The sequence below is a fragment of the Oncorhynchus kisutch genome, unplaced genomic scaffold (assembly GCF_002021735.2).
Source record: "Oncorhynchus kisutch isolate 150728-3 unplaced genomic scaffold, Okis_V2 scaffold700, whole genome shotgun sequence".
Taxonomy (NCBI): domain Eukaryota; kingdom Metazoa; phylum Chordata; class Actinopteri; order Salmoniformes; family Salmonidae; genus Oncorhynchus; species Oncorhynchus kisutch.
Window position 1 is genome coordinate 85,978 of NW_022262645.1, and position 18,070 is coordinate 104,047.

The following is an 18,070-nucleotide window of genomic DNA, read 5'->3' on the forward strand; positions in this document are numbered from 1 at the left end:
ATGGGACCACGCAGCTGTCATACCGCTCAGGAGGGAGACGCGTTCTGTCTCCTAGAGATGAACGTACTTTGGTGCGAAAAGTGCAAATCAATCCCAGAACAACAGCAAAGGACCTTGTGAAGATGCTGGAGGAAACAGGTACAAAAGTATTTATATTCACAGTAAAACGAGTCCTATATCGACCTGAAAGGCCGCTCAGCAAGGAAGAAGCCACTGCTCCAAAACCGCCATAAAAAAGCCAGACTACGGTTTGGAACTGCACATGGGGACAAAGAGTGTACTTTTTGGAGAAATGTCCTCTGGTCGGATGAAACAAAAATAGAACTGTTTGGCCATAATGACCATCGTTATGTTTGGAGGCTTGCCGAAGAACACCATCCCAACCGTGAAGCACGGGGGTGGCAGCATCATGTTGTGGGAGTGCTTTGCTGCAGGAGGGACTGGTGCACTTCACAAAATACATGGCATCATGAGGGAGGAAAATATGTGGATATATTGAAGCAACATCTCAAGACATCAGTCAGGAAGTTAAAGCTTGGTCGCAAATGGGTCTTCTAAATGAACAATGACCCCAAGCATACTTCCAAAGCTGTGGCAAAATGGCTTAAGGACAACAAAGTCAAGGTATTGGAGTGGCCATCACAAAGCCCTGACCTCAATCCCATAGAAAATTTGTGGGCAGCACTGAAAAGCGTGTGCGAGCAAGGAGGTCTTCAAACCTGACTCAGTTACACCAGCTCTGTCAAGAGGAATGGACCAAAATTCACCCAACTTATTGTGGGAAGCTTGTGGAAGGCTACCCGAAACGTTTGACCCAAGTTAAACAATTTAAAGGCAATGCTACCTGATAGGTAGTTGAGTGTATGTAAACTTCTGACCCACTGGGAATGTGATGAAAGAAATAAAAGCTGAAATAAATAATTCTCTCTACTATGATTCTGACATTTCACATTCTTAAAATAAAGTGGTGATCCTAACTGACCTAAGAAAGTGAATTTAGACTAGGCTTAAATGTGTAGGAATTGTGAAAAACTGAGTTTAAATGTATTTGGCTAAGGTGTATGTAAACTTCCGACTTCAACTGTATGTAGATGAGATAGATTGAATAGATATGTACCACATACAGGGTGATTTCTGGTTCTCTCTTTTGTCTCTCTCCCTTTCTTCAGACACCCCAATGGTTAACTGTATATACAAACATGCTCACTTTAATATAAACGTTACATGTAGTTGTTTTTGTTGATGGATTGAGTGTTTTTTTGTGTGTGTTTATTTGAACAGAAGTGATCCAAAGCATGCTTGCTTTGGTACGAAAAACTGTGTTTGTGTCTGAAATCTTTCAAGGCTACTGCTTACTAATCAAATCAAATGTATTTATATAGCCCTTCGTACATCAGCTGATATCTCAAAGTGCTGTACAGAAACCCAGCCTAAAACCCCAAACAGCAAGCTAAAATGTACTAGCCATACTACGTACGGATATACTAGTAAAACTAGTACTAGCCATACTACGTACGGATATACTAGTAAAACGCAGTATTAGACGTTAAACAAATATCAACACACTTGGCTCAAACGACAGGAAAGAAGCAGCGGACACTAGCGGCTGTTCGGTCACAGTTTCTGACGGACGTTTTATGGTGTTACACCACATACCGGTACGTGCCATTTTCGTTTGTTAAAAATGAACACAATGCTACCCAGCAGCTAACAAAATGAGTTTGTTTTTGGCCAAATTGTCATGCAAAAGGGACATAGACGAGGTAATAAAAACGGTCGCCGAAAAGGTTTTAGTTCTTCGGTTTGGAAGAGATGAAGACTCGGTCTGCCTGCAGCTTGACGAGATTGTAAGTAGCTAACATTAGCATGTGTAGCTAGCTGGCTAACTAGCTAGCTCTACCAGCTAACTACTACAATATTGTGGCCAGTAAACATTGACATGCATGTCAGTCGTTACCAATATTTACACCAACACTGTCATTGTAAAACAAAACAAAAAACGTTTGTCTGTCTGAATCGGAATGACAGTGTTATCATTATTTTGCCAGCTGTCCAAAACCTCCCACGACCTGAGTAACATGGCGTCTATCTACATCGTGGATGTGGACTCGGCTCCCGTCTACACGAGATACTTCGACATCAGCTACATCCCGTCTACCGTCTTCTTCTTCAACGGACAACACATGAAGGTTGATTATGGGTGAGTGGTGACATCTTAGTGTGAGAAGGAAGATGGCCTACAACTGGACTCGGGCACTAGAATACCACTGGTTGATTATACAGTGTTAGTTTCAGTGAGTTGTAACACACTCTCCTTTTAATGTTATAGTTGTGGGTACTCCTCATATTAGCTACAAACCATTTCCCCTTTGTAGGCCTATCGCTAAAACACTTGTCCCTATACAGGTCTCCAGATCACACCAAGTTTGTGGGCAGTTTTAAGACCAAGCAGGACTTCCTGGATCTGATCGAGGTGATCTACAGAGGAGCTATGAGGGGGAAGATGATCGTCAAGAGTCCCATCGACCCTCAGAACATCCCCAAGTACGACCTGCTCTACCATGGGATCTAATCCCATCACGGCCTGCTCAACCATGGGATCTAGATTTCACCACGATTCCCCACCCTTCAGCGCGGTTTCAAGCACCCTGGCTGTAGATCTTGTCTGGGGGGCCTTCAGCACGGTTTGAGCACTCAAGCTGCAGATGGGGCGGCAGGGTAGCCTAGTGGTTAGAGCATTGGACTAGTAACCGAAAGGTTGCAAGTTCAAATCCCCGAGCTGACAAGGTACAAAATCTGTCATTCTGCCCCTGAACAGGCAGAATCATTGAAAATAAGAATTTGTTCTTAACTGACTTGCCTAGTAAAATAAAAATAAAAAATTTGTCTGGGGGGCCTTCAGCACGGTTTAAGCGCTCAAGCTGCCGACAATTCATGGGAAAAGAAAATGTCTACCCAGCACAGAACGGATTGGCCCAGCACAGAACGGATTGGCCCAGCCTGGACAATTGTGGTATTGAGGTTATCAAGTGACACCACTGCAACTGGCACCATCTCACTTCACCATTCTGATGTGGTGTTTAGTGAAACTCTCCATAATGTGCGGTTTGATATTTCCTAGGTAAATAGAACTCTATAAGAGACACAGGTACATGTCAGAGTGGACAATCCTTTATTTCATACAATGAAGACTCGTTGACAGCTGGACATTTCTTGTTGCCTCTTGTTTATAGTGGGAATGCTGAATCTAATGTATGTTTGGTGACACGGTCTGACCCCTTTTGAAATGTGTTAATAAATGTGTCACTTCAAATAATGTTTGGTTTCATCTCTACTTTTTCACCACAATAGATGTAATAATCCCATTCACAGTGCTGGAGATCCTTGTATTAACTCAGCCCAGGCACCAGACAGTGTTAGAGGTCCTTGTATTATCTAAGCCCAGGCACCACAGACAGTGCTGGAGGTCCTTGTATTATCTAAGCCCAGGCACCACAGACAGTGCGGGAGATCCTTATATTATCTAAGCCTAGGCACCACAGACAGTGCTGGAGGTCCTTGTATTATCTAAGCCTAGGCACCACAGACAGTGCTGGAGGTCCTTGTATTATCTAAGCCCAGGCACCACAGACAGTGCTGGAGGTCCTTGTATTATCTAAGCCTAGGCACCACAGACAGTGCGGGAGATCCTTATATTATCTAAGCCTAGGCACCACAGACAGTGCTGGAGGTCCTTGTATTATCTAAGCCCAGGCACCACAGACAGTGCTGGAGATCCTTATATTATCTAAGCCTAGGCACCACAGACAGTGCTGGAGGTCCTTGTATTATCTAAGCCCAGGCACCACAGACAGTGCGGGAGGTCCTTGTATTATCTAAGCCTAGGCACCACAGACAGTGCTGGAGATCCTTATATTATCTAAGCCTAGGCACCACAGACAGTGCTGGAGGTCCTTGTATTATCTAAGCCCAGGCACCACAGACAGTGCGGGAGATCCTTGTATTATCTAAGCCCAGGCACCACAGACAGTGCTGGAGATCCTTGTATTATCTAAGCCCAGGCACCACAGACAGTGCGGGAGATCCTTATATTATCTAAGCCTAGGCACCACAGACAGTGCTGGAGGTCCTTGTATTATCTAAGCCCAGGCACCACAGACAGTGCTGGAGGTCCTTGTATTATCTAAGCCCAGGCACCACAGACAGTGCTGGAGGTCCTTGTATTATCTAAGCCTAGGCACCACAGACAGTGCTGGAGGTCCTTGTATTATCTAAGCCCAGGCACCACAGACAGTGCGGGAGGTCCTTGTATTATCTAAGCCCAGGCACCACAGACAGTGCGGGAGATCCTTGTATTATCTAAGCCCAGGCACCACAGACAGTGCTGGAGGTCCTTGTATTATCTAAGCCCAGGCACCACAGACAGTGCTGGAGGTCCTTGTATTATCTAAGCCCAGGCACCACAGACAGTGCTGGAGGTCCTTGTATTATCTAAGCCCAGGCACCACAGACAGTGCTGGAGGTCCTTGTATTATCTAAGCCCAGGCACCACAGACAGTGCTGGAGGTCCTTGTATTATCTAAGCCCAGGCACCACAGACAGTGCTGGAGGTCCTTGTATTATCTAAGCCCAGGCACCACAGACAGTGCTGGAGGTCCTTGTATTATCTAAGCCCAGGCACCACAGACAGTGCTGGAGGTCCTTGTATTATCTAAGCCCAGGCACCACAGACAGTGCTGGAGGTCCTTGTATTATCTAAGCCCAGGCACCACAGACTGAATGACTGGCATCAATTTGGAGATTTGTTGGTATTTTGGCCAATTAATATTAGTATTTTCAAAACTAATTTATATTTTCTTTAGTTTATCATACTACCATCAACATTTGAATGAATTTTAACCACTTTAAGAAATGTACATGGATCAATAATGTAAAAGCCCATTTCATACAGAATGTTACAAACTGGACAACATTTAATAACTTACTTTGAAGAGGGTGATTGGGTCTAAATGGGCTTTTTGGTGTTTGTTCGTCTTCAGTGTTACATTTCCAGAAAGTCAGACTTCCCACACTTACTCATTATTCTCAGAATCATCTACACTCACCGTGTTGTGTGGTTACCATGAGATATATTACCCAGAGTTGTGTGGTTACCATGAGATATATTACCCAGAGTTGTGTGGTTACCATGAGATATATTACCCAGAGTTGTGTGGTTACCATGAGATATATTACCCAGAGTTGTGTGGTGACCATGAGATATATTACCCAGAGTTGTGTGGTGACCATGAGATATATTACCCAGAGTTGTGTCGTTACCATGAGATATATTACCCAGAGTTGTGTGGTGACCATGAGATATATTACCCAGAGTTGTGTGGTTACCATGAGATATATTACCCAGAGTTGTGTGGTGACCATGAGATATATTACCCAGAGTTGTGTGGTTACCATGAGATATATTACCCAGAGTTGTGTGGTGACCATGAGATATATTACCCAGAGTTGTGTGGTGACCATGAGATATATTACCCAGAGTTGTGTGGTTACCATGAGATATATTACCCAGAGTTGTGTGGTGACCATGAGATATATTACCCAGAGTTGTGTGGTTACCATGAGATATATTACCCAGAGTTGTGTGGCGACCATGAGATATATTACCCAGAGTTGTGTGGTGACCATTAGATATATTACCCAGAGTTGTGTGGTTACCATGAGATATATTACCCAGAGTTGTGTGGTGACCATGAGATATATTACCCAGAGTTGTGTGGTTACCATGAGATATATTACCCAGAGTTGTGTGGTGACCATGAGATATATTACCCAGAGTTGTGTGGTTACCATGAGATATATTACCCAGAGTTGTGTGGCGACCATGAGATATATTACCCAGAGTTGTGTGGTGACCATTAGATATATTACCCAGAGTTGTGTGGTTACCATGAGATATATTACCCAGAGTTGTGTGGTGACCATGAGATATATTACCCAGAGTTGTGTGGTTACCATGAGATATATTACCCAGAGTTGTGTGGTGACCATGAGATATATTACCCAGAGTTGTGTGGTTACCATGAGATATATTACCCAGAGTTGTGTGGCGACCATGAGATATATTACCCAGAGTTGTGTGGTGACCATTAGATATATTACCCAGAGTTGTGTGGTTACCATGAGATATATTACCCAGAGTTGTGTGGTGACCATGAGATATATTACCCAGAGTTGTGTGGTGACCATGAGATATATTACCCAGAGTTGTGTGGTGACCATGAGATATATTACCCAGAGTTGTGTGGTGACCATTAGATATATTACCCAGAGTTGTGTGGTTACCATGAGATATATTACCCAGAGTTGTGTGGTGACCATTAGATATATTACCCAGAGTTGTGTGGTGACCATGAGATATATTACCCAGAGTTGTGTGGTTACCATGAGATATATTACCCAGAGTTGTGTGGTTACCATGAGATATATTACCCAGAGTTGTGTGGTGACCATGAGATATATTACCCAGAGTTGTGTGGTGACCATGAGATATATTACCCAGAGTTGTGTGGTGACCATGAGATATATTACCCAGAGTTGTGTGGTGACCATGAGATATATTACCCAGAGTTGTGTGGTGACCATGAGATATATTACCCAGAGTTGTGTGGTGACCATGAGATATATTACCCAGAGTTGTGTGGTGACCATGAGATATATTACCCAGAGTTGTGTGGTGACCATGAGATATATTACCCAGAGTTGTGTGGTGACCATGAGATATATTACCCAGAGTTGTGTGGTGACCATGAGATATTATACTATTATTATTATTATTAATTGTTGATAAATGCTGTACATTTATTATTCTAGATAACATTTTATTTGTAAAAATGTGCCAAAAAAATGCATTTTACATAAATGTCTTTAGTGTTTTACAGATAGTAAGATGAAAAAAAGTATTTATCCACAATCTGCTGTCGACAAGTCCGACCCTGGAGTGTCTTAGCAAAATGAAACTAAATATTTAGGATGACCTGGAGTGTCTTAGCAAAATGAAACTAAATATTTAGGATGACCTCATCCAGAGTCCAGTAAAATGTATTCGCGTGAATTAGACACGTGTCTTTCTGACCATAAGATAAATACTCAATTCCCACTGTACTCCTGTACTTCACTGGTGCTGTCAGTAAGGCCTGGTGATGCCTGATCTGTCCCACTGGTGCTGTCAGTAAGGCCTGGTGATGCCTCTCCTGTTGTGAGGTCTGATCTGTCCCACTGGTGCTGTCAGTAAGGCCTGGTGATGCCTCTCCCGTTGTGAGGTCTGATCTGTCCCACTGGTGCTGTCAGTAAGGCCTGGTGATGCCTCTCCCGTTGTGAGGTCTGATCTGTCCCACTGGTGCTGTCAGTAAGGCCTGGTGATGCCTCTCCCGTTGTGAGGTCTGATCTGTCCAACTGGTGCTGTCAGTAAGGCCTGGTGATGCCTCTCCCGTTGTGAGGTCTGATCTGTCCCACTGGTGCTGTCAGTAAGGCCTGGTGATGCCTCTCCCGTTGTGAAGTCTGATCTGTCCCACTGGTGCTGTCAATAAGGCCTGGTGATGCCTCTCCCGTTGTGAGGTCTGATCTGTCCCACTGGTGCTGTCAATAAGGCCTGGTGATGCCTCTCCCGTTGTGAGGTCTGCTCTGTCCCACAATGCCCCTGCTGCGGGTCACCATACTGAAGGTGGTGGGTGGTTTAGGACTCAGCGTTTTGGAGAAGAATCTGAACACAGACTCCATGCAGACAGATGGAGCCGCGTCATGACTCTGTGTCCCAGCTGACATCTGAGGGCATCCTGCTTTCAGCGACCCCACCGGCTGGTTCAGGGGCTTGGAGCTCAGTACCCACCTAAAAGGCAACGTGTTATGTCATGTTCAATGTAAAAGAGAATATATTCTCAATTACTTCCCTGGTTATATAAAGACACCTCCTAGAGCGCGTCCTGACTTCCCTGGTTATATAAAGACACCTCCTAGAGCGCGTCCTGACTTCCCTGGTTATATAAAGACATCAACCCACCTCCTAGAGCGCGTCCTGACTTCCCTGGTTATATAAAGACACCTCCTAGAGCGCGTCCTGACTTCCCTGGTTATATAAAGACATCAACCCACTTCCTAGAGCGTGTCCTGACTTCCCTGGTTATATAAAGACATCAACCCACCTCCTAGAGCGTGTCCTGACTTCCCTGGTTATATAAAGACATCAACCCACCTCCTAGAGCGTGTCCTGACTTCCCTGGTTATATAAAGACACCAACCCACCTCCTAGAGCGTGTCCTGACTTCCCTGGTTATATAAAGACATCAACCCACCTCCTAGAGCGTGTCCTGACTTCCCTGGTTATATAAAGACATCAACCCACCTCCTAGAGCGTGTCCTCAGCCACTCCCGGCCCACCGCGTCCAACTGCTGGTGCCACAGGCTGTGGGAGGAGTCCAGGAAGGCCGCCGCCCACACCTGCCCCACCACTTGTTGTGGGCGTCGGCACAGCAGGTCCACGAACGCCAGGCCTCCGTAACCGTGCGCTACCACGACGACACGCCGGGAGACGCAGCGCGACACCAGGAGGTCCCAGACGCGGTGAACGTGCTCCTCCGGAGTCTCCCCAACACCTCCTCCCTGGTTGGGGTTCATCAGGAGGACAGAGCTGCCCTCTTCTAGGACCCTCTTCACGTAGGGGATCATGCTGCCTCTTTCCAGACCTCGGCTGGCAGCAGCCCTCCAGCTCCACAGCCCGCAGCGCATCGTTCCCCGGTCCTGGACCACCAACAACAGGGTGGCAGGGCTCTCCAGGGCCCCAGGGGAGAGGTACACGTAGCCCTGGCTGGGGGCTCCTCGGTGGGGGCTAAAGTAGACCCTGTGGTCCCCCTGAGGCTCTGGTGGAGGAGGGAGGTAGACCTCCTTGCTGAGGGGTGGGAGGTAGAGCCTGAAGAGGTGCAGCTGCTCCTCCAGGAGAGAGTGAACGTGTTGGGTGACGTGGAGACATAGGGCCTGGTCCTCTCTCTGGGCGGCGTCTGGGTCACAGCTCCGCTGGAACATGAAGGGCTCCTGGGTGACCCGGTGACACAGACGCCCGTCCGAGGTGAAGCGATAGGGGAAGATTGAGGGAGGGGAGACAGTCTGACCCCCCTGGCTCTGGGTCTGACCCCCCTGGCTCTTAGCGGTGTCCAACATTAACTCCATTCTGGTGCAAAGCATAAAGGGAGATGTCAAACACTGGGACAACTGATCCTGTTAGTCTCTAGCCTGGGAGTATTGAGGAAGGGCTATCTGATCCTGTTAGTCTCTAGCCTGGGAGTATTGAGGAGGGGCTATCTGATCCCGTTAGCCTCTAGCCTGGGAGTATTGAGGAAGGGCTATCTGATCCCGTTAGTCTCCAGCCTGGGAGTATTGAGGAAGGGCTATCTGATCCCGCTAGCCTCTAGCCTGGGAGTATTGAGGAAGGGCTATCTGATCCTGTTAGCCTCTAGCCTGGGAGTATTGAGGAAGGGCTATCTGATCCCGTTAGCCTCTAGCCTGGGAGTATTGAGGAAGGGCTATCTGATCCCGTTAGCCTCTAGCCTGGGAGTATTGAGGAAGGGCTATCTGATCCCGTTAGCCTCTAGCCTGGGAGTATTGAGGAAGGGCTATCTGATCCTGTTAGCCTCTAGCCTGGGAGTATTGAGGAAGGGCTATCTGATCCCGTTAGCCTCTAGCCTGGGAGTATTGAGGAAGGGCTATCTGATCCCGTTAGCCTCTAGCCTGGGAGTATTGAGGAAGGGCTATCTGATCCCGTTAGCCTCTAGCCTGGGAGTATTGAGGAAGGGCTATCTGATCCCGTTAGCCTCTAGCCTGGGAGTATTGAGGAAGGGCTATCTGATCCCGTTAGTCTCTAGCCTGGGAGTATTGAGGAAGGGCTATCTGATCCCGTTAGCCTCTAGCCTGGGTGTATTGAGGAAGTGCTATCTGATCCCGTTAGTCTCCAGCCTGGGAGTATTGAGGAAGGGCTATCTGATCCCGTTAGCCTCCAGCCTGGGAGTATTGAGGAAGGGCTATCTGATCCCGTTAGCCTCTAGCCTGGGAGCATTGAGGAAGGGCTATCTGATCCCGTTAGCCTCCAGCCTGGGAGCATTGAGGAAGGGCTATCTGATCCCGTTAGCCTCCAGCCTGGGAGTATTGAGGAAGTAAGCACATTGTTATTTGTTTTCAGGGATCATTTGACATTTCATGTAATAGATACAGTGGGCTTCCAAATGATTGACACCCTTGATAAAGATGAGCAGAAATGACTGTATTAAATTATACAAACACTAAGCTATATTGTACACTGACATTTTTTTAAATTATATCATTTTATGCTAATACAACTGTTCCATTGGTGTGTGGCTAAAGAGCTCTCTATTCATGTCATCCAACAAATGTAAACAGCTGGAGTTTTCTAAACGCCACTTGGATTGGAACCTGGTGCTTTGGGTCAGATCACCTGTAAATAGAGCTCTTTGTCCACGCAGACCAGTGGTGTGTTTGGTGTCCAAATCAGGATGTATGAGCAGAGAATAACCCCATTACCTACTGTGGAATATGGTGCTGGATCTTAAATCAGGATGTATGAGCAGAGAATAACCCCATTACCTACTGTGGAATATGGTGCTGGATCTTAAATCAGGATGTATGAGCAGAGAATAACCCCATTACCTACTGTGGAATATGGTGCTGGATCTTAAATCAGGATGTATGAGCAGAGAATAACCCCCATTACCTACTGTGGAATATGGTGCTGGATCTTAAATCAGGATGTATGAGCAGAGAATAACCCCCATTACCTACTGTGGAATATGGTGCTGGATCTTAAATCAGGATGTATGAGCAGAGAATAACCCCATTACCTACTGTGGAATATGGTGCTGGATCTTAAATCAGGATGTATGAGCAGAGAATAACCCCATTACCTACTGTGGAATATGGTGCTGGATCTTAAATCAGGATGTATGAGCAGAGAATAACCCCATTACCTACTGTGGAATATGGTGCTGGATCTTAAATCAGGATGTATGAGCAGAGAATAACCCCATTACCTACTGTGGAATATGGTGCTGGATCTTAAATCAGGATGTATGAGCAGAGAATAACCCCATTACCTACTGTGGAATATGGTGCTGGATCTTAAATCAGGATGTATGAGCAGAGAATAACCCCATTACCTACTGTGGAATATGGTGCTGGATCTTTGATGTCATGGGGCTGTTCTGCTTCCGCTGGTCCCGGGGCTCCGGATGCTTCCGCTGGTCCCGGGGCTCCGGATGCTTCCGCTGGTCCCGGGGCTCCGGATGCTTCCGCTGGTCCCGGGGCTCCGGATGCTTCCGCTGGTCCCGGGGCTCCGGATGCTTCCGCTGGTCCCGGGGCTCCGGATGCTTCCGCTGGTCCCGGGGCTCCGGATGCTTCCGCTGGTCCCGGGGCTCCGGATGCTTCCGCTGGTCCCGGGGCTCCGGATGCTTCCGCTGGTCCCGGGGCTCCGGATGCTTCCGCTGGTCCCGGGGCTCCGGATGCTTCCGCTGGTCCCGGGGCTCCGGATGCTTCCGCTGGTCCCGGGGCTCCGGATGCTTCCGCTGGTCCCGGGGCTCCGGATGCTTCCGCTGGTCCCGGGGCTCCGGATGCTTCCGCTGGTCCTGGGGCCTTTGTTAAGGTCAACGGCATCATGAACTCTACCAGGACATTTTAGCCTCAAGAAACTGGTTGCCTCTGTCAGGTGGCTGAAACTTGTCCCCAAGTGGATCTTCCAGTAAGACAATAACCCCAAGCACACATAAAAATCCACATAGAAATTGTTAATTGGCCACCAAAAATCAACATTTTGCAATGGCCATCTCAGTCTCCGGACTTAAAAACCCCATTGAAAGGCCATCTCAGTCTCCGGACTTGAAAACCCCATTGAAAGGCCATCTCAGTCTCCGGACTTAAAAACCCCATTGAAAGGCCATCTCAGTCTCCGGACATAAAAACCCCATTGAAAGGCCATCTCAGTCTCCGGACATAAAAACCCCATTGAAAGGCCATCTCAGTCTCCGGACTTAAAAACCCCATTGAATGGCCATCTCAGTCTCCGGACTTGAAAACCCCATTGAAAACCTTCGAATTGCAGAGGGCAGTTCATAAACACATTTCATACAGTCCTTTTTTCTCTCATCTTTACCAAGGGTGTCAATTATTTGGAACCACACTGTATATCCTAACCAAGGGTGTCAATAATTTGGAACCCCACTGTATATCCTAACCAAGGGTGTCAATAATTTGGAACCACACTGTATATCTTAACCAAGGGTGTCAATAATTTGGAACCCCACTGACAATCCTAACCAAGGGTGTCAATCATTTGGAACCCCACTGACAATCCTAACCAAGGGTGTCAATCATTTGGAACCCCACTGACAATCCTAACCAAGGGTGTCAATAATTTGGAACCCCACTGTATATCTTAACCAAGGGTGTCAATAATTTGGATCCCTACTGTATATCTTAACCAAGGGTGTCAATAATTTGGATCCCCACTGTATATCCTAACCAAGGGTGTCAATAATTTGGAACCCCACTGTATATCTTAACCAAGGGTGTCAATAATTTGGAACCCCACTGTATATCCTAACCAAGGGTGTCAATAATTTGGAACCACACTGTATATCCTTACCAAGGGTGTCAATAATTTGGAACCACACTGTATATCCTAACCAAGGGTGTCAATAATTTGGAACCACACTGTATATCCTTACCAAGGGTGTCAATAATTTGGAACCCCACTGTATATCCTAACCAATAACAGGTCAAACGGTTTGCATTACCATTTATTTAAACTAGGATTTATTTTTGCATTGGATTTATCAGTTCATTTATCACCATGGCTACTGGCTAATAGCATCCCTCCTCACCAAAACATACCTGGCTAAAGTGATGCGTTGTGGCACTCGTCAGCCAAAAATAGTCGCTGTATGCGTTCTGGCGACCAGTTGTATCCAATAACCCAAAGAAGCCAATGAGAAAAGGCACTAAACGTTACTTTACTCTCGACTGAATATTAGTAAAGACCGCGCCGATGATGCTTTGACAGATGGACGCTACAAACGAAAAAGCGACGACGTGACGACTCAACCCCCATCTATAGGTCAAGGTGCATGACATAGAGCGCGAATGGCATGGAAATGCCGCGTGACATAATCAGTCACAAGATACAAATATATGAATTTTTTTTTAAACAAACATTTTATGTTTAACTTCGAGATAACAAGCTTCAACCACACAGTGATGCTTTTATTTAAAATATTACGTTTTATTGTACACTTATTTCACACTATTTATTACTGAGCAATATGATATGGCCATTTCAGGACTGTCATCTTTATCCACACATTGGCAATTGTTCCACCATGAATGTATTCTGAAGTATATGAGTTTGCATGTTGCTAGATCTTTCTCTATGTCTGCCAGGTGCTGTGAGCGTGTGTGATGATGTTTGGTGGCTTGTATCCAAATGACCTTTTGTCGTGTTGATCCGTCTACTTGTCTGTCTACCCCTGCTGTCATACAGGGGGTCGGACCTCCGGGTGCCACTGCAGGAACACAGGGTCAGAGGTCAGAGATTAGGGACAAGGTCAAGGAGTGGTTGATGAGAGGTGTTGTGGTCAGAGAGCATGACGGACTAGAAAGGGTTCCCGCTACCAGGATAAATACGCCTGGTCTGAAAACAATCTATGCATTTTACATGATTGGACAGGGGCACTGGCATGAGTGGGCCTGGGAGGGCATTGGCCCACCCACTTGGGAGCCAGGACCAACCAATCAGAATGAGATTTATCCCCACAACAGGGCTTTATTATATACAGAAATACTCTTCAGTTCCATCAGCTGTCCAGGTGGCTGGTCTCAGACGATCCCGCAGGTGAAGAAGCCGGATGTGGAGGTCCTGGCCTGGCGCGGTTACATGTGGTCTGCGGTTGTGAGGCCGGTAGGATGTACTGCCAAATTCTCTAAAATGATGTTTTTTTCTGCTGTGGTAGAGAAATTAACATTAAATTATCTGGCCACAGCTCTGGTGGACATTCCTGCAGTCAGTATGCCAATTGCACACTCCCTCAAAACGACAGACATCTGTGGCATTGTGTTGTGTGACAAAACTGCACATTTTAGAGTGGCCTTTTACTGTCCCCAGCACAAGGTGCGCCTGTTTAATGATCATGCTGTTTAATCAGCTTCTTGATATGCCACACCTGTCAGGTGGACGGATTACTTTGGCAAAAGAGAAATGCTCACTAACAGGAATGTAGTGCCAGCTGCCCAGTGACACGAGCCTACCAGACGAGCTAAATTACTCTATGCTCGCTTCGAGGCAAGCAACACTGAAGCAGGCATGAGAGCATCAGCTGTTCTGGATGACTGTGTGATCATGCTATCCGTAGCCGTTGTGAGTAAGACCTTTAAACAGGTCAACATTCACAAGGCCGCAGGGCCAGACGGATTACCAGGACGTGTACTCCGAGTATGCGCTGAACAACTGGCAAGTCTCTAAACTGACATTTTCAACCTGTCTCTGTCAGAGTCTGTAATACCAACATGTTTCAAGCAGACCACCATAGTCCCTGTGGCCAAAAACACTAAGGTAACCTGCCTAAATGACTACCGCCCTGTAGCACTCACGTCTGTAGCCATGAAGTGCTTGGAAATGCTGGTCATGGCTCACATCAACACCATTATCCCAGAAACCCTAGACCCACTCCAATTTGCATACCGCCCCAACAGATCCACAGATGATGCAATTTCTATTGCACTCCACACTGCCCTTTCCCACCTGGACAAAAGGAACACCTATGTGAGAATGCTATTCATTAACTGCAGCTCAGCGTTCAATACCATAGTGCCCTCAAAGCTCATCACTAAGCTAAGGACCCTGGGATTAAACACCTCCCTCTGCAACTGGATCCTGGACTTCCTGACGGGCCGCCCCCAGGTGGTAAGGGTAGGTAACAACACATCTGCCATGCTGACCTCAACACGGGGGCCCCTCGGGGGTGCGTGCTCAGTCCCCTCCTGTACTCCATGTTCACCCACGACTGCCACGACTGCATGGCCAAGCACGACTCCAACACCATCAATACGTTTCCCGACGACACAACAATGGTAGGCCTGATCACCGACAACGACGAGACAGCCTATAGGGAGGAGGTCAGAGACCTGGCCGTGTGGTGCCAGAATAACAACCTATCCCTCAATGTAACCAAGACTAAGGAGATGATTGAGGACCGAGCACTCCCCCATTCTCAACGACGGGGCTGTAGTGGAGCAGGTTGAGAGCTTCAAGTTCCTTGGTGTCCACATCACCAACAAACTAGAATGGTCCAAACACACCAAGACAGTCGTGAAGAGGGCACGACAAAGCCTATTCCCCCTCAGGAGACTGAAAAGATTTGGCATGTGTCCTTGGATCCTCAAAAAAGTTTTACAACTGCACCATTGAGAGCATCACTGCTTGGTATGGAAACTGTTTGTGTAGTGGGTGAACCAATACACTACAACCACTACACTACAACCACTACACTACAACCACTACACTACAACCACTACAACTACTACACTACAACCACTACACTACTACCACTACAACCACTACACTACAACCACTACACTACAACCACTACACTACTACCACTACAACTACTACACTACAACCACTACACTACTACCACTACAACCACTACACTACAACCACTACACTACAACCACTACAACCACTACACTACAACCACTACACTACAACCACTACACTACTACCACTACACTACAACCACTACACTACTACCACTACAACCACTACACTACTACCACTACAACCACTACACTACAACCAATACACTACAACCACTACACTACAACCACTACAACCACTACACTACAACCACTACACTACAACCACTACACTACAACCACTACACTACAACCACTACAACCACTACACTACAACCACTACACTACAACCACTACACTACTACCACTACACTACAACCACTACACTACTACCACTACAACCACTACACTACTACCACTACAACCACTACACTACAACCAATACACTACAACCACTACACTACAACCACTACAACCACTACACTACAACCACTACAACCACTACACTACAACCACTACACTACAACCACTACACTACAACCACTACAACCACTACACCACAACCACTACACTACAACCACTACACTACAACCACTACACTACAACCACTACACTACAACCAATACACCACAACCACTACACTACAACCAATACACCACAACCACTACACTACAACCACTACACTACAACCACTACACCACTACCACTACACTACAACCACGACACCACAACCAATACACTACAACCAATACACCACAACCACTACACTACAACCACTACACTACAACCACTACACTACAACCACTACACTACAACCACGACACCACAACCAATACACTACAACCAATACACCACAACCACTACACTACAACCACTACACTACAACCACTACACTACTACCACTACAACCACTACACTACAACCACTACACCACTACCACTACAACCACTACATTACAACCACTACACTACAACCACTACACTACAACCAATACACTACAACCACTACACTACAACCACTACACTACAACCACTACACTACAACCAATACACTACAACCACTACACTACAACCACTACACTACAACCACTACACTACTACCACTACAACCACTACACTACAACCACTACACTACAACCACTACACTACAACCACTACACTACAACCAATACACTACAACCACTACACTACAACCAATACACCACAACCACTACACTACAACCACTACACTACAACCACTACACTACAACCACGACACCACAACCAATACACTACAACCACTACACTACAACCACTACAACCACTACACTACAACCACTACACTACAACCACTACACTACAACCACTACAACCACTACACTACAACCACTACACTACAACCACTACACTACTACCACTACACTACAACCACTACACTACTACCACTACACTACAACCACTACACTACTACCACTACAACCACTACACTACTACCACTACAACCACTACACTACAACCAATACACCACAACCACTACACTACAACCAATACACCACAACCACTACACTACAACCACTACACTACAACCACTACACCACTACCACTACACTACAACCACGACACCACAACCAATACACTACAACCAATACACCACAACCACTACACTACAACCACTACACTACAACCACTACACTACAACCACTACACTACAACCACGACACCACAACCAATACACTACAACCAATACACCACAACCACTACACTACAACCACTACACTACAACCACTACACTACTACCACTACAACCACTACACTACAACCACTACAGCACTACCACCACAACCACTACATTACAACCACTACACTACAACCACTACACTACAACCAATACACTACAACCACTACACTACAACCACTACACTACAACCACTACACTACAACCAATACACTACAACCACTACACTACAACCACTACACTACAACCACTACACTACTACCACTACAACCACTACACTACAACCACTACACTACAACCACTACACTACAACCACTACACTACAACCAATACACTACAACCACTACACTACAACCAATACACCACAACCACTACACTACAACCACTACACTACAACCACTACACTACAACCACGACACCACAACCAATACACTACAACCAATACACCACAACCACTACACTACAACCACTACACTACAACCAGTGCACTACAACCAATACACCACAACCACTACACTACAACCAATACACCACAACCACTACACTACAACCAATACACTACAACCACTACACTACAACCACTACACTACAACCACTACACTACAACCACTACACCACAACCACTACACTACAACCAATACACTACAACCACTACACTACAACCACTACACTACAA

At 46.3% G+C, this 18,070-nt stretch overlaps 2 protein-coding genes across 4 annotated transcripts; one reads left to right on the plus strand and one right to left on the minus strand.

Annotated features, from left to right (window-relative positions):
• Positions 1 to 1,486: 1,486 nt before the first annotated feature.
• LOC109877027 (thioredoxin-like protein 4B) lies at positions 1,487 to 3,316 on the plus strand. Of its 2 annotated transcripts, XM_031815917.1 has the most exons (4): positions 1,487 to 1,658; positions 1,751 to 1,847; positions 2,049 to 2,200; positions 2,407 to 3,316. In XM_031815917.1, the coding sequence occupies exons 3-4, from the start codon at positions 2,079 to 2,081 to the stop codon at positions 2,570 to 2,572; spliced, it is 288 nt and encodes a 95-aa protein (XP_031671777.1). In that variant the 5' UTR covers positions 1,487 to 1,658; positions 1,751 to 1,847; positions 2,049 to 2,078; the 3' UTR covers positions 2,573 to 3,316. The 2 variants fall into 2 exon arrangements, with proteins under 2 accessions (XP_031671777.1, XP_020324940.1); XM_020469351.2 differs by having other exon boundaries at positions 1,570 to 1,847.
• LOC116352788 (cotranscriptional regulator FAM172A homolog) lies at positions 2,958 to 13,199 on the minus strand. 2 transcript variants are annotated; one of them, XM_031815915.1, is made up of 4 exons: positions 12,946 to 13,199; positions 11,221 to 11,688; positions 8,399 to 9,220; positions 2,958 to 7,885 (listed from the first exon to the last, which is right to left on the minus strand). In XM_031815915.1, the coding sequence occupies exons 2-4, from the start codon at positions 11,250 to 11,252 to the stop codon at positions 7,639 to 7,641; spliced, it is 1,101 nt and encodes a 366-aa protein (XP_031671775.1). In that variant the 5' UTR covers positions 11,253 to 11,688; positions 12,946 to 13,199; the 3' UTR covers positions 2,958 to 7,638. The 2 variants fall into 2 exon arrangements, with proteins under 2 accessions (XP_031671775.1, XP_031671776.1); XM_031815916.1 differs by lacking the exon at positions 11,221 to 11,688.
• Positions 13,200 to 18,070: the final 4,871 nt, after the last annotated feature.